Source organism: Dasypus novemcinctus, chromosome 12 (genome assembly GCF_030445035.2).
Source record: "Dasypus novemcinctus isolate mDasNov1 chromosome 12, mDasNov1.1.hap2, whole genome shotgun sequence".
NCBI lineage: Eukaryota > Metazoa > Chordata > Mammalia > Cingulata > Dasypodidae > Dasypus > Dasypus novemcinctus.
In genome coordinates, this window is record NC_080684.1 from 62,295,334 (window position 1) to 62,318,845 (window position 23,512).

Below are 23,512 nucleotides of genomic sequence, written 5' to 3' on the forward strand. Positions count from 1 at the left end.
TAAATGGCCAGTTCTGAACCAAGGCCAGTCTCCTCTCTCCCTTATGACCCCCACCCTCCCATCTACCTATAGTATTCTTTCTGAATATTATGAAATCTGTGAGCATAAGCTTTACTTTTTATCTGCTTTCATCTTTTTGTAATTTGTCTGGATTATTTTAATCCAAAGGATTTTAAATCTTCTTTTGAAGTCAGGTTTTAACTCTAACGGTTAGTCAATTGTGTTTGCTAACAATGTAGCAGCTAATAATAAAAGTCATATATGGGTTTATAATAATGATGTCACTATTATTATTACCCATTATATAAACTTTGACAATATTTTTGATCTTCAAAACTAACCTTATGAAATAGAAGATATTATTATGACCATTTTGTGGATTAGGAAATGGAGGCTCAGGAAGACAAAATAACATATCTAAGCTCCCTCAGTGAGTGGAGAAGCCAAATCTTAAGATGAATTGATCAGAATTTTCTACTTTTCCTCAATTTAAGTTTAGTTTAAAATTGAAACTTTTGACTGTCATATGCTAGGGACTGAGATTCTTTTATGCAACAGGCACATCTAGAATTCCTCCTTATGATTCAAAAGATTTCTGCTTAGCCCTAAATCTTTTGTTTTGCTTTACTAGCACATCATCTGCCTCATTCAGAATGAAAACAAAAATCAAACACATAACATCAGACTATGAATATATCATAAATAGAACAAAAATATTCACTGCTTAGAGCATACCATTTTGGTGAAGAAGAAACCAGAAAAACTGTTTTGGCCTCAATGCCAGCATTATTTAGTAACACTAACCTTGGGCAAGTCCCTATGCCCTCAAGTTCTATACCTCAGTTTACACACTATTAAATGGGTATCAAAATTTATGAGCAATACAAAATCATTAATTCTAAAATATATAGTACCTAGAACTGAATAGGGAGAGAAGAAGCTTATTTCTAGTTTCATCTCATGCAATACCTTAAGAGATAAAACACTTTTTTTAAAAAGTTTTTTGCTTACTATCCAGAATAGTATTCATATTCAGGGAACTCCATAAATTTACCCATAAGTACCATTCACTTCCCATGCTTCCTGTTCTCTTCCTCTGCTCATGAATAAGAAACAGGTAACAGGACATCTGTGAAGGGAAGACCAAAACATCTGGATAATCCACAAGCCAGAAAGTCTGACGTTGACTAAATGAGAGTTAACTAAATGGATTTTTTCCTACAGTTTGGAAAAATGAATTTTCTTAAGGTATATAATGGGCCTCAGGATCTAAAAGCAGGATATAATGTTAGTTTGCAACTGAAATTTATTTTCATGAAATTTTCCTCATACCCAGAGTCACAAAGTAGAGACAAGAAAATGGATGAGTTGATTAGAAAAAGGGAAAGAAAAAATACCTGTGGGAACTCTGTCACCAGGCTATAACAGTAAAAACCAACAAAAATCTTTCAGAAAAAGTAATCTAGCCACCCAAAGGAATTTAAAACTAATTGGCGGGAAGCAGACTTGGCCCAGTGGTTAGGGCGTCCATCTACCACATGGGAGGTCCGTGGTTCAAACCCCAGGCCTCCTTGACCGGTACGGAGTTGGCCCACGCGCAGTGCTGATGTGCACAAGGAGTGCTGTGCCACGCAGGGGTGCCCCCCGCATAGGAGAGTCCCACGCACAAGGAGTGTGCCCCGTAAGGAGAGCTGCCCAGCACGAAACGAAGTTCAGCCTGCCCAAGTATGGTGCCACACACCCGGAGAGCTGACACAACAAAAAGAAACAGATTCCCGTACGTCTGACAACAGAAGTGGACAAAGAAGAACACGCAGCACATAGACACAGAGAACAGACAACTGGTGGGGGGGGGGGGCGAGGAAGGGGAGAGAAACAAATAAATCTTAAAAATAAATAAATAAAACTAATTGGCTAGAGAAGATCTTTTGATAATTATAGACATAGCCCATATAGATTAGGAAGAAATGTATGGAGTGGGTAGACAAAGCACATGTGGAAATAGCATACCAATAGTTGCCATTTGGGAGATACTGGTCCAGGCATTTTTAATATATAATCTTACTTAATTTTAAAGTGGTATATCCTAAAGAAGTCTTCCCTGATCATTTAAGGAATTAATCTCTTCTTCCTCCGTGATTGTTCACATTGTCTAGAGTCATCTGAGTATATCTTTGAGCATCTAACACAGTGCCCTGTCCAGTAAACAGCAGAATCTAAAGAAGTGGCTTGCAAGCATTGAGTGCATAAGCATCACCACTACTTATTAAAAGGCAATCCTCCAACCCCACACTCTAGAAAATTTGACTCAACATATTTGAGTTGGATGACTGAGTAATTCAGATATTCAACAAACAATTTTTTATTTCTAGACATGGCAGCACTTCACTGTTTTAGGACTATCCCTTCTCTTTGGACACTTGATTTTTTTTCAATGGAGAATAATATTTTAACAGGTGCCTTTTAATCTCATTATGTTTAGTGGATTAGTCTACCACCTTTTAGTTAAGAAAATACATCTACCTCTTTAAATGCACACTATCTTTGATAATTGCCACTGATTTCAACTAATATTTTTGGTTGAAAAGATTCTATTGCCTGCTTTTACTTTTCTCATCAATATCCCTCACTAGGGGGAAAGAAGTTCCTAAAAGTTCTGAATTTAAACAGAGACCAATTCCAATGGATTTCTTATTTTCCACAAATTTCATGTCATCACAAGTAAATCACCCATGTTTAAGCTGGTTTAAGCTGTTTGACTCTTTTTAGAGTGAAATTCATCAGATATGTGAGAAGTCTAAATGGCCAAAGTATATGATCCAATTATAATATTCGAGGAGAAAATACACCACAAAGGAATTAGCCTGTGTGCACAATTTCAAATTAATACATATAAGTGGATAAAGATTAACAAAAACTGCTTCTTGCTATACAGGAGCAAGTCAGTGGACAAACAAACCTCTTGCTTTGATATGCTTCCTGTTCTCTACTATCAGGACATACTTGTCACTAGCAATCAGGTACACTGAAAAAACAAGTGGAGAAATAGAGAAAGAAAATGACTTCTTGCCAATCTGCATAAATTCAAGCTGATTCACCCTGTTTGTTTAGTTCCTGTTTCAGCTTGGTTAATGATATGGCCCTGGAATATGTTTGTTCAGGAGTCCAGGCAAAGAGACATTTAGTAGGAAAAGAGGCCTAGTTTTGAGTCTGGGGATTCGAAAGGAAGGGAAACCTAACAGGGAAATACTTTGAGTTTCTCAAGTAAACTAACTAAAGAGGTTTTTCTTTCTAAAAGATTTTTTTCTTTATCTAAGAGTTTGATCAATGTTTCTTAAGTAGCCACAATTTACCAGAGGCAAGAGAGATTACATTTGTATCAACACATATTGCATTCTTTTTAGGACAGAGTTCTGAGTTGCTTCAATTAGACTTCTAAGGACAGTCTTCCTAAGAAAGTTGAAATGTAAGACCAGATGGCAGATTTATTACTAATCCAGATGCTTCCTGATAACTTTTTTTTTTCTTTTTTTTTAAATTTCAGGGCAAAGAATTTTTAAATTTCTCAACTTTTCATTACTTATAAACCACACTATAAAACAGAGGGTTCTTAACCAGGGGTCCACGAAAAGATTTCAGGCGGTCTGTGAGCTTGAATTGAAAAAAAATCAACTTATCTTTTTTTTCTCTGACCTCTAACTGAAATCTATCATTTCCTTCACTTATGAATGTATGCAGTAAATTACAGTAATACTCATTTCATATCACATTACAGTTGTTGCAGATCTCGAAAAATTGCTTCTGCTTATCCATACTTCGAAATTACAGCAGTTGTTAGACGTGATGCTAGTTGAGTGTCATAAAACTATCTGCCGCTACATTCTGAGAAGGGGTCCATGGTTTTCACCTGACTGGCAAAAGGGTTTGTAGAACAAAAAAGGTTAAGAACCCCTGCTATAAAATGTCTTCATTTTAATCTTTCTCCATGTAATAGCTAACATATAATAGCTAACAAACATTGTATCACACATTTTACACACGCTACTTCATATATTCTTCACAATAACCCAATCAAGTTAGGCACAAATTTCTCCATGTTACAGATGAGGAAATTGTAAATTAACTTTTCCAAGGTCACACAGGTAGTAGTGGCAGCACCAGGATGTGAATTAAAGGGGTCTAACTTGGAAAGTGGTTTTCAAGCTTCACAAGATTGAGTGTGCACAAAGAGCTCATGAGATGTTGCATATATTTTTCTAAATACTTATTATGACCGATACCAACCTTTCCTCCCAATTCCTTCAAAGCTTGCTTCAAATGTCAGATCCTGAAGAAGTTTACCCAAGTCCTTTATGGAATTAATCTCTCACTTTTCTGTCTTATACACATTGTCTATTCTTTATTGATATGTAAGCTTTTTGAGAACAGAGTCAGATTTATTTGAGCATTCATATATATTACAGGTGATTCTGATGCAGGTGATAGGGAGGCTTCCACACTGTAATACTGCTTCCAACTCTTTCTGGTAATACTGAATTCAAACCACAAAATCAAGAGGCAAGGATAAAATCAAGTAATTGTTTGTTTCTATTTTCTTTCTGCTCAAATAATTTTAATAACTCCCTGTATCATATAGATTTTAAGGAGGTACTGGAGATGAAACTCAACTACAGAGTTTATACCCACTCAGCTCACAGAGGTTTATACTATCTTGTAATCTCTAACACTCTCTTTAAACAGCCCTTTGTCAAAGACTGTTATTAGTGGCCAGGCAATTTTCAGGTGCTGGCAGTAGGAGGCAAGATATCTGATTCAGTTTATAACACCACAGTGATGTCAAGGTAAATAAACTATTCTTTTAAGTCTTATTTCTCCATCTATAGTGAGATAACTAGCTTTCTAGAAAGGTAGTCAGGAACACGTTTTAAACCCATTTGGGAGCAAAAGAAGAGATCCTTCTCAAGTACCCTGGAGGGTGAAATAGCCCTAACAATTTAAGTTGTTTTGGTTATTTTAAGAGTTTTTAAAAATCAAAGTATAAAAGATGAAATGCTAAGTTTAGAAGTGAATCAAAAGTAAACCCCCAAATTTGGATATAATCACACACACACACACACACTCTCTCTCTCTCTCTCTCTCTCTCTCTCTCTCTCTCTCGTCCTTCCCAAATTACATAAATCTTTAGGGAAGAATTATAGCAAAGGATAAAGTGTCCTGACCATGCACTTAAAACAACAACAACAACAACAAAAAAGGGATGATTTCACCATAGTGGAAGTGTTTCTTAAGTAACTAAATACCAAGAGCTTGTAAAATATACTGTCCTTAGTTCCACTTCAATTGCAGAGCTTAAAAAGAAATAAAAACACAGGAAGAAATAGTTTTAGTTAACCATGAGTGACTCTGGGAATTTTATGAGCTACAGGGAGGGACCCAGATATTTGGAGATTCATTTTAAAACTGAATAATTACCAATGCGTCAGGGTGATCAGAATGTAATCTCTAGGAAATGTGGCCTCCTGACCTCACTGAGGACTTACTAGTATTAGATATTAAGGACATGACTTGGGGGCAAAAATAAAATTCAGTGTAATAAATTAAATTAATGGAAACATGAATTCATGCTCCAAATCCTCAGTCTTCTCTGGCTGCTCAAGAAAAAGGGAATAAACTTTGCTTTTTTCAAACATTAAACTTAGCATAAGTATCAGTCAGGTTACTCCAGAAAAAGTGAACCAGTAGGAAATACATACACACATATACTCTCTCCATATATACATACATATTTTTAAAATTACTTCAAGGAATTGGCTTTTGTGATTATAGGGCTGGCAAGTCTGAAATTTAGAACAGGAGTGGATGCTGCAGGCTTAAGGCAGAATTTCTTCTTCCTCAGGGAAACCCCAGTTTTGTTCTTAAGGGCTTTCACAACTGTTTGGATGAGACTCACCCACATTATTAAGGGAAACATCCTTTACTTAAAGTCAACTGATTGTAGATGTTAACCACATCTATAAAATATCTTCACAGCAACACCTAGATTAGTGTTTAATTTAATAACTCAGTACTATAGCTTAGCCAAGTTGACACATAAAACCAACCACCATAGTCAACGCCTTGTTAACTTGGCACCAGTGCATATCTCCTTAAACCATACTTAATCTCCAAATAAAGACAACAACAAAGTCTATGTCTACCTAATGTGATACAGCTATCATGTGTATAACTGAAAACACAGTAACCCTTTCCCCAGAAAAGGATGCAAAATCCTTGGATAATATTTACTTTTTTTTTATAATTCTGCAACTTAAATACAGTCATTTAAGGGTAACTAATATTAATGCATCTTATGTTAGATAAGGGGATAAGAGAGGGAAGAAAACAAAAATATTTCAGATCATACACACACACATTCATTAAAAAAATAGGGAAAAATATTCCTAATAAATTACGTTCCTTGTTTCTGCAGCAGGTCACATGGTCATAGTTGACATTAATATCTACCTTCTCTTTCACTAAAAATCCCACATTCCCTTTGCTCTCAGCCAAGCACCTCAGTTGGTCATAGTTCTTTGTCTGGTAGGATGACCTAAACCTTCATCCCTGCAGAATCTGGGACGTTGGTAGCCCTGCCGAATTGAGTTGTTGTAGTTTTCCACTGACCTTATTAATTACAGGGCATGGTAGTACTAAGAGATGTGCTATGGGAGCTCCTGTATCCCATATATGCTCTTCCTTACTTCCATGCTGTATTAGGAGTCCAATTTCCCCATGATAATCAAGATCAATCATGCCAGCCAGTACAGTAACTTCCTTCTTTGCCTACTGACTCGGCACTGAAAGTGGGTCTTCAGAAGGCCATTCCAACGTTAACAAACCGACTGCTTCTGGATGATGGGGAACACAGTAAGACCAATGAAGTCCATGAGCCCAATACTGTACTTCATTTGTTGCAAAGCAAGTCGTCCCTCGATCAGAAGAAATGTTGTGGGGAATATTATAGGGGGTTGCAGAATGGATAAGGCATTCTGTAAATCCAGACAAGTTTGGCTGAAGCATTGCAGGCAAAGAAAATCTGTATTCAGAATGTGTTTATTCCAGTAAAAATAAAGGGCTGCCCCTTTCATGATGGAAATGGTCCAATGTAATCAATCTGTTTCCAGGTAGCTAGATGATTACCCCAGGAAACAGTGCCAATTGGGGACTGAGTGTTGGTCTCTGAGGTTGGCAGCTTGAGCACTAAATAGTGGCTATAGCCAGGTCAATTTTAACCCATTCATAACCACTGTGTTTACAAGCCCATTGGACAATTACAGGAGTTAACCAGGAAAGAAGATTGCTGTTATCCTCAGCAGGGGTCATCCTATCCTCTTGATTATTAACATCCCCTTCCAACGAGGATGCCCCTTGGTGAACATTCACATGGGACATAAATATCTTCATGATTTTTGTCTATTCCTAAAGGACTGTTCACATACTTCTTCCTCATGTTCCTCCGAAGTGCCTGACCATACAAACCATTGACCACAGCACGTGAATTGGTACACAATTACACCTCTGGCCATTTTTTCCAAGCAAAATGAACAACCAGGTACAATGCTAACAGTTCTGCCACTAGGACTGCTCTTCACCACTATCCTTCAGGGATTTCCCCAAAAGGGGCTGTATTTCTGCAGCTGACCACTTTCAGGTGGTGCCTGAATGCCATGCAGAATCATCTGCAAACCAGGCCTAAGTTTTCTCTTCTTCAGGCGAATGAACCTATAATTAGCACTATACCCATTAATACATGTCTCAGAGACTTAAATCTTTGGTCTGTTTGCTGATTGAGTCCCTAATCTCAGCAGAGTTGCAGCCAACACCTACTCTCCAGTTCATTCAGATTTTGCCTAAGACAACTAACAAAAGGATGACAGACAAGTCTAACCCTCCAAAAGATGAGGAGTATCTAAAACTGCAAGCAAAACAGTTCCATTTGCCCTATACGATCTAAGCCACCTTCTATATGAAACAGTGGGTAACATCATCTCTAAAGCTTCAAACTGAGGAATGAACAAATATATGGGGTGCATTAGTCAGTCAAAGCAGTGCTGATGCAAAATACCAGAAATTGGTTTTTATAAAGGGTATTTGGGGTAGGAGCTTAATAGATACCAGGTCATAAAGCATAGGTTACTTGCCTCACCAAAGTCTATTTGGAGCAAGATGGCTGATTATGTCTGCGAGGGTTCAGGCTTCCTGGGTTCCTACGTTCCTGGGCTTGCTTTTCTCTGGCTTCACGGTTCCTTCCTTCCTGGGGCTGGCTTCTTTTTTCTCTGCGTGCTGACTTTCCAGGTCTTCAGCATCAAACTCTAATATCAGAAATCCCCAACTCTGTTCTTCACCATGCCTTTTATTTGTGAGTCCCCACCCAAGGGGTGAGGATGAAACGCCCTAATCATAACTCAGTCATGCCCAGGTACAGATCAGATTACAAGCATAATCCAATATTTCTTTTTGGAATTCATCAATTATATCAAATCGCTACATGGGGGAAGGTAAGATGCAACAACGTATCAAAAGAGACTTATTAGTATTGTAGTAATGGAAGAACCTGCAATACTGATATAAAGATAGTGGTTACCAGAGTTTCTGAGAGGAAGGGAAGAGTAAGTGGAACTTTGGGCATTGGCATTTTTCTGCATGACATTGCAATGGCAGATACAGATCATTAAACACTTTGTCAAAACCTATAAAGCTGTACAGTGTCAAGTGTAAACCATAATGTAAACTACAGACCTTGGCTAGGAGCAATGTTTCAACATTGGTTCATCAATTGTAACAAATGCACCACACTAATGTAAAATGTTACCTACAGAGAAAATGTGGGAGAAGGGGTGGGTTATATGGGAATACCCTATACTTTCAATGTAACTTTTCTGTAATCTAAGACTTTAAAAATCAAATGCATTTTTTTAAAAAAAAGAGCCTTCACTTCACATTGCAAGATTTTGCCAGTCACTGATTAGGTCTCTTTTCAATTATGCAATCCAGAACTGGGAATTGAAGGGCTGTGACTGTTTTGGTGATTCAAGTTAGACTTCTTTTCATTCAACCTCTTCTTCTGCTTATACTGATCAAGTAAGAAATTAGTAGACTGCTTATCTACTTCTCTCTTAATACCAACACCATAGGTCTCTGCAAGTCATACAATGCTGATTATTGCACTGACTCTGTTGTCTACTGCAGTACCACACTCACCTTGCATTTGGTGGTTACATGCTACCACTAGGCCCTGCTACCCTGGGAACCAATGATCTCTACTACATTAAGGATTCCAGATCAGAGGCAATAGTGTCAAGTGTAATTTCTGGTCTACAGAAAAAAGTGACCATAGAGCATTTCAAGGATGGTGAGGTTTCCTCCACACATTTATTTCTTACAGTATAGAAAAAGGTGTGTCCTCTGGACCCTCCCTAGGTAGGTGTCATTTTATGTTGGTCTTAACGTAACAAATTCATTCTCTCTAAGCCTCTGGATACCTTCCTCTACAGTACACCAAGGCAATTCTGGCATTTCAACTTCATTTAGTGCAGGCCACCTTTTGGTCATGTTTCAGTCAGCCAACCAACCAACCAGTCTAATTCTTTGACACAATGCTAAAATCAGAATCTCTGCTTAGTGGACTCTTATCAATAAATTTGGCCAGATCCAAGTTTATGTTCTTTCCACCATTATCCTACATCCTTAATACTTCATTCTCACATATATTCTCCAGACTTATCTCTGAATAAATTGGAAAAACCATGAAGTGGTTTTCATGTAACATCATCCATAATGGGTCACTCTGTACCTCATCCTTTGAGGCTTGCTGGGACTTAAGTCTAGTTAGAAGTCTACAAGCAAAGAGGAATATAGGGGTAGGTATTAAGGAGAATCAGCAGTGCATGGCAACCACTTTTTCAAGAAGGCCATTATAGTTTCTTCCAGCAAAGCAGGGTTAACCTTTTCAGATAGGGTTGGTAGGGCTGATTGTACCACAAAGATGACTCAGCAGAATCTAGGGATTCAATGACCCAGCTGCACTGGGATTTTCCCAAATGTTCCCATTTCAATTTTCAGGATCTCTATTAATGCTCTCACACTTGCTAACGAAAGATACCCTGTGAGGTTGAAAATTCAATCTGTGTTGTAATTCAGCCATGTGAAGGATGAGACTCTGGGTTTGGTTTCCAGAAATTTCAGCCCTGCAGCTATAGGAGATAAGGGTTTTCTCCAGGGCACACTCTGACACTTCCAGGTCATTTATGCAACTTTGAGCTGGGAATTTGAAGCCCTGACCACATCCTTTTTCTTTCCCTACATTCTTAATTGCAATTACATTGCATTTAAGAGCAAAAACCAGCCAATCGCATTATACTCTTAAGTTTGGAAAAAGTTTCTAATGCCAGAAAACCCAGAAATTATTGAAAAAAAACCTCATCCTCTAGGGTCTGTCCTTCAGAATCTCACTTGATATCAAAATCTGTATCAGACAAGGTTCTTCAAAAAACAGAATTACAAGTGTATATTGGGGGAGTGGATGTGGCTCAAGCAGTTGAGCAGGCATCGCCCACATGGGAAGTCCTGGGTTCAGTTCCCAGTGCCTCCTAAAGAAGACAAGACAATGAAAGACAATGAGCAAAAACAATGAGCAAGACCACGAACAAACAAGCAAAAACAAATGAGCAGGGAGCAGATATGGCTCAAGGAGTTGAGTACCCACCTCCTACATGGGAGGTCCCAGATTTGGTTTTGGGTGCCTCCTAAAGGACTAAAGGAAAAAAAGAAGTATATATATATGTGTGTGTTTATGTATAAACAGGGATTTACTTCAAGGAATTGGCTTTTGCAATTGCAGGGCTGGCAAATCTGAAATCTGTAGGGCAGACCAGTAGACTGGAAACTCTGGCAAGAGCAGATGGTACAATCTTGAGGCAGTATTTCTTCTTCCTGAGGGAAATCTCAGTTTCTTAACACCTTTCAATGGGATAAGACTCATCACTCACTTTATCAAAACTAATCTTTAAAAACACTTTGATTGGTGTTTAATTAAATAACTCAGTACTTACAGCCCAGTGAAATTGACACACAAAACCAACCATCACAGCATACCTTTTACAAAAAAACTATGGCCCATGACATGTAAGTGGGGTTTCAAGTCTTTTCTTTTGGAAATAACCACAGGACTTTTTGAAGAGCAACCACTTCTCAACCCTATGTTAATAATCTTATTGGGCCACTAAGAAATAAAATGGTGTAGGCCAGGATTTGTCTGTTTTGTTCTTTTACTATGTTACTAATACTTTGAACAGCATCTACCACAAAATACATATTTGTGGATGAGTCAATGAGTTAAAAAATTAAGTTTGCAAAATGCAAGAATTCTACTCTACAACTGGTTTCTGCATTCTGGAAGAAAAGAGTGGGCCCTAGTTGTTGAATGGGAATTTTGATGAGAAGATAGGAAGGAAGTTGCCAGCATTTAATTATAAGGTGGCCCCTAGGTGATGGCTACCAGCAATCGGGTTTATAACCTCACAAAGATCTTTGTTCAGATTTGACTAGAGATGGAGTCTCTACTCTCTACTAAAACCAATACTATGGGTTTTGGTCAAATGTTACATGTGTTGTGCGGATTGAGGAGGGCAAGGCCAATTTGGGGACATTTTTATTATAAATTTATGTATTTTTTATATATTTAAATAACCTGATATTTCACTCCAATTCAATAAAAAGCCATACATCTCTACATGTTATGTGTCTACATCCTAATATGAACACTCTTCAAAATGCTTTTAAATATATAATTTTTAAAAAATGGTTATAATCCATCTCCTGGGATTCCCAACAGGCAGAAATGGCTTAAATTTGCCAGGAAAAATTTCTATCTAAGATCTGCCTATTTGCACACAATATGAGTAAGAAAATAAATGAAAAAGGCAAAGGAATATGACTTATTTTGTTAAAAATCTCCAGCGGAAGTATAAATGGAAAGCTGCTTCAATGTCCTTATAACCTTTACAGTTTAGAAGAGCTCCATAAATGCCCTCTGCTATAATTTTAAGTGGTTATCAAAGACTTAATTCTTTACAAAGAAAGATAGTTCTTGCTTGCAGACTCTAGAAAGGAAATGTACAAGATGAGACTGGAATATAATATACCAGAAAACAAGGACACTATCAATGATCAAAAGGACACAAAATGTAGAGATTCCCAGTGGCCAAAGATGAGGCAATTTGGACATAAAAAAAGACTCCAATAGATTAAGATCCACCAAATATAGAAAGCAAATTAATGACTTACCTTTGGAGGTTGATAGAGCTCTGGCCTATTATTGGGCAATTGGTAAATAAAGGGAAATAATCAAATGTGATCCCATCTTTTTTGTATTTTAGGGAAACCAAGTAGTTGATAAAGAGAAGTTCCTCTATAAAGAATTCTAACTACTCATAAAAGGAATGAAAGAATTAGAAAATTGTCACTTTGCAACTCCTAATGATATAATAAATCTAGGCAACAATCATCAGTGGTTGCTACAAACATTAGATATTGATGCAAAACTTCATAATACACAGAGAATCTAATAAAGTCTCTACATCTAATTAACAACTTACAGCAAATAGTGGGGATTAGAGGTATATGTTAATACCATGAAGATGCACTCAGCCAAATCCAGAATGTGGGAAAGAAATTTGACAGAGTAATCTAAATCTAATCCCCTCAATTAAAAAAAAAATCACACGAAAATGGGGGGTATAACTTAAGAGTTCGGAAACATATTTACCAAATGCAATGCACAATCGTTGTTTAGATCCTTATTTAACATGTCAACTTTAAAAGGACAATTTTATGAGTTATCTAGGAAAATGTAATCAAGTATTGATGAAATGGTGGCTGTAAGAATAGGCCTCTCAGATTTCCTACTACCGGGTGGGTTAAATGTCATGCTCTGAATCCACCACCCATGTTCAACTGAGGCCACACTTCTACTGGCTATTTCCAGCCAACAAATGCGCGTAGCAAGAATACAAAACAGGCCCATTCGTGCAAAATGTGGGGCAACTCTGACAAAAATGCAATATTGGCCTAAGGCTGCCTCATCAGCCTTGCTAAAACTCAGAACTGCAGTGTAGTCTAAATCCAACCACCATACTTCCCCCACTTCTTCACAGAAGTCAGGACTGTACAGAGAGGAGGTCAGACAGCTATCTCAGGCTTCTCTGGCTCCTCTGCCATTTTTCTTCAGTTGTTTTCTCCCAATAAATCTCTTGCATATATGCTACTCAGGGTACCCCAAATAACAGGTAATATTAAGGAATTAGCATTATTTTTGTTTAGTATGATATTATGAGATTTTTTTTCCTTTATCTATTACAGATATATACTGAAGAATTTACAGTTAAAACGACATGATGATTGGAATTTGCTTTAAGATACCCCAGCAAAAAACAGAACGGGGGGGGTAGATAAAACATGATTGGCAAGATGCTGGTAATTACTGAAGCTGGGTGATGAATATGATGGGTTCATTTAACTATTTTCTCTATTTTTGTGTATATTTGAAAATTACCTAGCCAGTAATTCCCCAAACTATCAAGGTCATCAAGAACAAGAAAAGTCTGAGAAACTGTCATAACCGAGAGGAATCTTTGGAAACAAGACTATTAAATGAAATGTGGTATCCTGGATTGGATCCTGGAATAGAAAAGGGACATTAGGGAAAAACTGAGGAAACCTGAATACAGTATGGACTTTAGTTAGTAGTAAAGTATCAATATTGGTTCACTAATTGTTACAAATGTACCATGCTAACACGAAGTGTTAATAGTGGAAACTCTCTGTATTTTACCTTCACAATAATTTTGTAAATATAAAACTGTTCTAAAATTTTTAAAAAGCTAAAAATTCCACCTTATTTAACTATCTCATTGCATAAGAAAAGAATGATTACCAAATCAAGTACCTTTAAATTTTTTCTTTATTCACAGCGTTGCAATCTTGTGGATTTTTCCCTACTGATCAATTAGAAAGCATTATTGATTTTCTGAGTTCACTGAAAATCAACTTTGAAGAGTCAATCTCCCATAGCCCACCCACAGTTTCTCTACATACACAAACCTATAACTGACAAAACATTTATTCTAATCAAGTTTTAAAATTTGACAAAAAATGTATTATTGTTAACCAAGAAACTTCAGGCAATAACAGAGATAAATCTTAACAGAAAAATAAAGATTTCTTTGCATGGTTCTTTGGACTTGAGAATCCACTTGAGTTCCAGAAATGATACTACTGTTGGGGTTATGTCAAGCAGCCAATATCCATGCTGAGGCATTTGCTGATAAAAACTCTTTTGCAATGCAAACAACAATGAAAGGATTTTTTTAAAAAACAAGTTTGTGTTGTCATTTACACAATGTCCAAAAACAAAGACTAAGGTATTTGCTTAAAAACAGAAATGCATAATGCAGCAGTTCACAAGCTTTGACCTGCATCAGAATCTGGAAGATTGCAGAACTTTATGTCCAAAGTTTCTGATTCAGTAGGTCTGGGTGCGTGCGGTCTAAGAATTTTCTAATGGGTTCCCTAAGTGAAGCCAATGCTACTTGTTAAAAACATCTACATGAAGCAAATGTAGCTCAAGTGGTTGTATGCCTGCTTCCCATGTACAAAGGTCTCGGGTTCCATCCCCAGCACAAAATTATGCAGCCAGGTAGACTAGTAGCTTTGTAATCTTGGGAAAATTAGTTAACATTCCAATCTGTACCTTGTGCAAGTTTTAATCAAATAAAACAATATGCAAAGGCACACTGTCAATGGGCCTTATTTTGGAATATATGCTCCCCAATATAACAAGAGTTAGGCTTATAATTTCACTACCCATAGCTCTTCTGCCCCTTTTATTTGAACCTATAATTAGCACTATACTTTTTAAATATATGTCCCACAGACTTAAATCTTTAGTCTGTTCATGTCAGTTGAGCTCTGAATCTCTGCAGAGTTACACCTCTTCACAAGTTCATTGGACTCACCCAGGACAAGAAACAAAAGGATAATGAGGGACAACGCCCATCCCAGGAAGAGGAGTGTGTGTGCAACTGCAAGCCAAGACAGTTCCAACCATCTGTTCCATGGGATCTAAGGCCCCTCTCAATTGGAGTTAGGGTGGGCATCACCATCCCAAAATCCTCAAGATTGAGGAATGAACAAACATAAAGGGGGAAATCAACTATGGACTAAAGTAGACTATTATTCTAGCAATGGAAGAACTCATATCATTGATATAAAGGCAGAGAGGCCACAAGAGGTTCTGAGGGGAGAAGGAAGAATAGGTGTAAAACATGGGGGCATTTTGGGGACACTGGAATGGTCCTGCATGACATTGTAATGATGGACACAGGCCATTATAGATTTTGTCAAAACCTACAAAAAATTGTGCAGTGCTAAGTATAAACTAAACTATAGTCCTTGGTTAGTATAATGCTCTAATATATGCTCATCAATTGTAACAAATGCACTGCACTAATGAATGATGTTCATGTGGGAAAGTGTGGGAGGGGGAGAGGATGGAGTATATGGGAATCCCTTATATTTCTGATGTAACATTTATATAATCTAAAGCTTCTTTTAAAATAAAAAAAAAAGATTTTAAAAACAACAAAAACACTATGTAATGCACCTAATACAATGCCTGGGACACATTGCTACTGAAATACTAATTATTGAAGGATTTTATGCTGTACTAAATTAGGATTAAAGTTATGTTCAAACTTGTTACCTAAATGAGTGGCTACGCTGAAGATAAACTGGTATATTTATCTTTAAAGGGTTACAAGAAACAAAAGGGATTTTTAGGTCTCCTGAGATCATCAATTAGCATTTCTGAAATGAATGTTTCTATATCCCATTACAATTTTCACCAAATCAGTCGACATATGTTAAACAGTAAAGGAGTCAGTTAATATGAAAACGACTTGAATAATTCTACTTTAAAATAATGATGTTACTCATTATCTTGAAACATCTAATGCATGAAACTTTCATACCACTATGGATAGCTAATAGTTTTCTAACTTTTCTTAATGCTATCAGATGGATGTATTCTTGTCAAAAGTCATTTAGAGACTCTTCAAATGTGGATTTTATTTCTTTGACTAATGGTTTTGTTTATACATTTGTCCTACAAGAATAAAAGGAGATACATTTCTATTAATTTTTCTTAATAATTTGCATCCTTAAAATTAAAATATCCACTGATGACAATCTGCCATTTTTTACCTATAGTAAATAGCTTACATTTTAAGGAAGCCTGTAACAAAGATTGTAAATTTCATGTCCTATGGTATATCTAAATGGAGACACCAACTGATCATATATAAAGACCATAATTTATTCTGAAAAATTAAACATTTTAATGTGGAAAACATACACAGCAGTAAAAACCCTTTTCTTTCACAGGCAAAGTAAGTAGTTCAATCTAGCTTTCTAAACCGGCTCACATTAAATTTTTTTCCATGTTGGTCAACTATCTGACACTGAATAGACAGCTTTTATCTTTATTATTTATAAACATGTTGATTCAGTTTTTTGAAAGTGAGAGTAAAACTATAGATTTTTTCCAAGATTAAGATGAAAGGTTTGCTTTTCAGCTTCCTTTCCTAACCTATCCTAGAAAAGGATGAGACCTATTCCTTTAACATGAAGGGTCAACTTAATATAATCTTTTCAAGAAGTTGACCAGAATGAAAATGTAAAATAAAAAAAAAAACTGGAGATATGAGGTTAAGAAAATATGTGAGTAGTTCATAGCTGGTGATAGACTTGAGTGCCTACATGCACACAGACACAGAGTGGGAGTTAAATCTAGAAGAGACAATAAGAACTTGAGCTAAAAGGTTCCAGTTTCACTTAAGACCATGAGAACTTGCCAAATTTTTCAAAAGACTTACTAATGGAGTGTGTTCCTACATAAGGACTTGAGATACCTAAATAGACTGACTGAAGGATGCTGGTTTACTTGCTGGACATGTATGACATTACTGAGAAGATTAATTTAGAATTTTAGAAGTAAAGGAGGACAGGAAGTGGATGTGGCTCAAGTGATAGAGCTTTTACTTACCATATGGGGGGACCTGGGCTCAATCCCTGGGGCCTCCTGGTGAAAAAGAAGAGAAAGCATGCTTGTGAGGCAAGCCAGTGCCTGTGCAAGTGCCTGCATGGTGAGCCAATGCCCATGCGAGTGCCTGTGTGGTGAGCCAATTCCCATGCAAGTGGAGAGAAAATGAGAAGACAACACAGATAACAAAAATAGCAGGGCGGGAGGATGGGAAGCAATGGGAATAAATAAATAAAGCTTAAAAAAAAAAAAAGAGACTGACTAGCTTGTGCAGGTGTATGAATGAAGAATGACACATTAGACAAAAGATGATGTAAACCATATAATGAAGAAACAAAGAATGGATTTTCACATTTCCAAACTCCTAATTATCTTTTTCAAACCAAGAAAGACTTCATATTCTTTAAACACCATCGGATTTAGTTTATAATAGTTACAATTTTGAATCAAGAAACTATTCATACATTTTTTTTTTTCAAAATTTTTTTCCTTTATTTTTGTTTCTTAAATTACACACTTTTAAAACACAAACAGGGATAATTAAAAATTTTCAGTCAGGTTGAACATGTGTGTTCTCCTCACATGTTCAAGAAGTCCCAACAATAATGTATTCTGATTTTATCACCTCCACATTTTGTTTCTTAAAACATAATTCCTTCTATAATAATATACAAAAAGAACTTTAAAGTAATGCATACTGTTTCAGTTAAGAGTCACATAAAATAATTAGAATATTAGCATTACCCTTTAACTTTAAAAGTAAAAACTTGTAGTCAGAATTTTACTGATAGTACAGGAAAGAAAAAATACATATAATTACCTAGTGTGAAAATAAGTGAAAATTTTATTTTTTTAATTGGGTGACTATTATTTTACATGCAAAGCATATTAAAAGTAAATCTATATGAAGCTGAATACTATGTAATGACAACCTATGCAATGGGAATGATGAAAGCCATCTACAAAACGGCAATGGTAATAAATCATCCAAATGTTTCTCCACAAATATTTGGATTACCTGAATTAGCTGATTTTTCCACAAAACAGTAAGTTTTAGTTTTTCTATGGTCTTTGCTGTTAGTAGCAGAAGCCTGATAATTAAATTTAGAAGAAAAACATAATAATGAACCCTGAATAGCATGGCCAAATTTTTCAAGAAACAAGTTCATCAAAACAAGTAACATATACCTATTAGGTATCTGGGTGTGTGTGGGGGAAGACGACAAAAACAAACTACCAAGGTACATAAGCAAGCAATGTCCATCAAAAAAAATCACTAACATTCTATTATTAGCAGAGTAACTGCCAATATGCAAAACTGTAGATTAGAGTAGATTTAAATACTTAAAAAACAAACCAATTATCAATAACATATATACAAATACGAACTTGAGATCAAATGTGAATACACCAACAGTTTGGTGTATCTGACACACTAGTTCTTTTTACCAAATTACTGTTATAAATTCTTTTAAAATGTTCTTTTCCTAATACATAAACAATTATCTAAAAGTATAAGATACTTCCCAATAGATATTAGGTCTTTCAATCCACTGTTTTTCAATAAATGCTACAGCAAATAGAACAGTACCTACTAACCAGACCTAAAAGACAAGGGCTGGATAATTAATGTAAAAATAAAATACTTTTCAATGAATTTAGATTAGATAGGCTGATACCAGCTAGGACTGCACTCTGTGCTTTTGACATACACTAGACTGCACACTGCTAGGTGTAAGGGATGATCCATGACCATTCTTTTAAACCTCTGTAATATCTATAATAGTATATCCAGTTCGCTAATAAATACTTATTGAAAGAAAAGGTCTGAAAATTTAAGGCACCCCCTCCCCGCCCCCAATATATATTCTCTCACACGCTCACAGGTAATTATTTTGGCTGAGGCTGGGGTAAGACTTTATTTAACATGTTATGAGATTCTAGCTAATTAAAAAAAAATTATGGCCTCAAGTTTTCTTGGGTAATGGTTCAAGTCTTTAAATAAAGTGAAACAACCAACTTATACACATTAAGGAAGAAATTTACCAACATGGAGGAAGGTGCCTTTATTGACATGCTTGATGAGCAGTATGTTAGTTGTATGCTATTAAGGTTATGCTTTCAGTTTAATGGAACAACAAAAAGTAATTCTCACACTGATTCTCATATAAAGTAATATGTTACAATCCTAATTAAAGGGACGCCCTGTATTTACCAGAGCACAGTTCCAAAGCAAAAGTCAAGCTTTACTGTTATATATTAGGAATGGTTCAGATACAATATAAGAATGTTCAGAACTTTAACATTTTATTTTAAAGTTCTGATACCTGAATGCTAGTTATTTTTCACTTAATATACCCTACCAAAGGAAAGCTGGTGTGTTTGGTTTCTCATAGTATAATAATGAAAATATATGCCTGAATGTTTTAACTGGCTATAAACAAAATGACAATCAATCATTAAATAAGTGCGAATGTTGCATGGAACTTAACTAGGTGCTGATTTAAAATTATACAACTAGAAAAAAGATGAAACACAACTATCAACACAACTCAAGAAAAAAATGGTCCAGGAGACCAGATCAATGGTCAAACCCAAGGTCTTTGCAATTTAGCTTAGAATGTAGAATATAATGGATGAGTCTATTACATTGACTTACACAATTTTCAATGAAGCATTAGTTGGCTCAAAACTTTACATTTTAATTTCTAATTATAAAAACCCAGATTGAACCAGACAACATAAACCACATGTAACTGAGGTAGGTTTTTAATCTTAAGCAAACACTGCTTCATGTGCCTGCCCCTGACATTTAACTGTTTTAAATTACTTGAACAAGTGTGACAGTGCTAATCTACTATATTTAGTAAATTTCCTTAGATTACTTAGAACTACAAAAGCCATCCTCTTTCTCTCTAAGGGAAACTGTAGTACAGTAAAATTACCAATTCTAGAAAAATGAAATAAAAGGTTACTTCAGTAACTTAAGTTAATGTCTATCAGAAATCAGGGAGGCAAACAAAGTCTTGTTCACTTTGAAGATAATAAATTTACAGTTTTAAAAATGATCTCATAAACACATAAAAATTTTGGATGTGTTTATTATGCCACAAATTCCCAGGAGATGTAAGAAACATTTCCGAATAGCATTAATAATTTCACAAATACTAGCCCATATTGATAATAACCACTTTTTCTAAAGCAATGAATATGTATGTAGGTTAATTTCTTAAACTATCAAGACTTTCCATAAATCTTAAGGGAGAATGATAGATTCTACGTCATTTTTCAATATTCAATGTAAATCTATGTGTGAAATAAACATACAATTTAAGGAGTGGGGAGAGACTGCATGTGAAATGCGTATGCCTCTGATTTCAGGGCTCCAGTATCTGCAAATAGGTATCATAATGTTAAGAAAATTTAAAAAAATCATTGCTGAAAATGTTCCCAATGAACTGAAAAGGAAAAATTTTAAAACGGCTTGGTATTTAAAAGGATTAGTGACTGGTAAATTTTTTTTTCTTTTAGGATTGAACCCAGGACCTTGTACATGGGAAGCAAGCACTCAACTACTGAACTATACTCACAGTCCCCTGGTGGACTTTTTTAAAGTGAAACAAAATGTTCCTTTATCCACATATGGATTAAATAGAAAAGTCAAAACAATTCTGTCCTTTTACTATGTAACTGAAAACCCTGAAAACTCAAAATAATTCCCTTTTCCCTTTAACTGAAAAATCAAACCACTAAATATTTTAAGATTGGATACTGAGAACACTTCCACAATGTTGAAAATGTCAATGGGAAGCAACACCAACATTTCTGTCACTTACATAAGGTTAACTAAAGAGAGGTGAGAATCTCACAGTCAAATGCAACAACTGAGCCTGGCATGCCATGTTGAAATGTAGGCAGCAGATCACTACTTCCATATTGGTAATGTTCTCCAAGAAGCCCTCATGTGGTAATTTTGCAACTATACCATATTTGGTAATATAACAATGAATTTTTGTGAGCAGCAAATACATACACGAACATATGAAAACTAACCCAGAGACCAGGTTAATTATAAAATAAACTAAGAGGGGAAAAAATGCTAGTATCTAAAATTATGTTAATTCCAGGGTCACCAATAGGAGACTTGGAGGAAAGAGGGAACAGGAGTTGTTTTCAAACCTGGGTGATGATCAGAATCCTCAGATGGTAAGCTTTAAAAATTATGGATTCCAGAGTCTGACACTTATCATTTACTCTACATTGTTTTCAATCATCTCATCTTTTCTACTTTTAAAAGGGTGAACAAGGAAGGGCTTAGCTGGTGAGGGGAAAGAGTCAGTAGTAGGGTACCTAAAACAGATATTACTATTTAAAGCCATTTATGTACATTAAGATATCAGTTCTCTGTTCAAGATTCAACTATCAGGCAGATATTCCTTAATGTTAACGTATATTAAGGGAGTGGGGTTCTTAATCGACACAAAAATGAAATATAAAACAATCCTAAATACTAATGATATTCAATAGAAGAGAAAATTTATAATTTGTCAAAAATACTTCTGTTTTAAAAATTCTAATGTTAGGAAGAAAACTTCTTAAATTTGGGGTAGGAGAATACTCTCTTCTATAAGAAAAACTTTGTCCAGTGTTATTCTAACAAGATAGAAATTAAGCAAAGTATTTTAGTACTAATTCTTCTTGTGCAGTGAGTGTTATGTTAATGTAAATATAAATGTTTTAAGTGTGGATAAATAATTCGGATTTGATTTTAATGCATATGTATAAAATGATAATAAGGAATATGGGTTGTTTTGCTATACATTGAAATTGTACATACTTTTCAAGCCTGAAGAATAATGAGCAAACTTTTAAAACATCCCATGTTCACTAACAAACCTTAGAACAATAAAAACAGTTAGTACCTATGTAAGAAATTTTACATTAAAATAAAACTGTATACAGTTTTTCAGAAATTAACATGATTTAAAAATTTCTTCAAACAAAATAGTAAATTTTCTTTTACTCTGTAGCACAATTCAAGTATTCTTCTAAATTTATATTTATCCAACTAAATTGTATACATGATATTAAGTGACATTTTATAATACCTTTCCTTTCAAAAGATAACTATTATACAAAACAGTGTGACTTTATTACTCTAAAACACTTATACTAAGCTGAAAGTACAAATGACAGTAGACAAAGACTTTTTCTGAGTAAGTCATCAACACATAAAAGGTTGCGTATGTCAGTAATAAGGCATTCGCAGGTAAATCTCCAAAAGTATCTGGATTTGTGTAAACAAAGACTAGGTATATTTCTTTAGGGAGAAAATGCACTACTGTAGATAAAATATAGTCAACTGGTTGTAACTTTAAACCATAAATTATTTGACTACCAAACAAAGCAAAAAAAAAAGGGAGTGGGGGGGGACTTATTATTTTAATAACTGGAAGATGTTACTTATTTGTGAAATAAAAGGTAGAGATTTTTTTCTGAAACAATGCAAAAAGTATTTTGAAAATAAACATCCATCAGTTTTATAGAAATAAATATACCTACTTATTTTAAAGTATTGCAAGCATAGGAACATTGTCCTAGCAATAAACATAACATTCAATCAGTAGTTTTAAAATATTTTTCCACATTGAGTCTTGAATCTTCTACCTTGTCAGCTGCCCAACAACTTTCAAAAGAGTTTTATTTTCCTGCTTTAGTTGTTCATTTTCATCTTCGATGTCATCTAGGTCCTTAAGGGAAAAAGAAAAATAATATATTTAAAATATTCCAAAAATTCTGAAAAAGATAAAAATTCATACACCTGCATTAAAATATAATTCACACAATCTATTAATATTTGAAATGAGGGCAAGATCTGAAAATAACTTTTGGTAGAATATGTTCTACCTCAAGGGAGCAGCTACTACTCTACTCTGGCTTAGTTAATGCAAAAGAACATGGGCAATTTGCCGGATCTTTCAGTTTTTCAAAAGAAGCCCAAATTCAGGATCCTCTAATTTTGAATCCTCAATTTTTAATCATTGCAAATGACTTGTTAAAAACCATCCCCATCCCCCTCTCTCTTTACACTTCCCACCCCCCAATTAAGGGCTAAATAAAACATTTATGTCGGCCATATGTGGTTTAAGGGTCCCGGGTTACCACCTTGTTTCGAACTGGACATTAAGAAGTCTGGATATAAGTTTGGACATACTCCTACCTCCTTGTGTGAGTTTTAACAGGTTTAAATGTGAGGTGACAATCTGGGGAGATGATAGAACTGAGGCATGCAGTAGTGGCATCCAGGGCATAAAGCTGATTCGTATTCTAGGCTTGTTCATGGTATTTTGTTTGAGGGAAGGTTTTAGAACTTTG

The 23,512-nt window shown here is 35.4% G+C and overlaps 1 protein-coding gene across 1 annotated transcript in view; it reads right to left on the bottom strand.

The window, feature by feature from the left end:
• Window positions 1-17,602: 17,602 nt before the first annotated feature.
• Window positions 17,603-23,512, bottom strand: part of PAWR (pro-apoptotic WT1 regulator) — a 131,778-nt gene continuing 125,868 nt past the window's right edge. Inside the window, exon 6 of the mRNA XM_012530787.4 lies at window positions 17,603-22,887. Within this exon, the coding sequence (XP_012386241.1) occupies window positions 22,801-22,887 (87 nt within the window). The 3' untranslated portion in view covers window positions 17,603-22,800. The remainder of the gene's footprint in view (window positions 22,888-23,512) is intronic.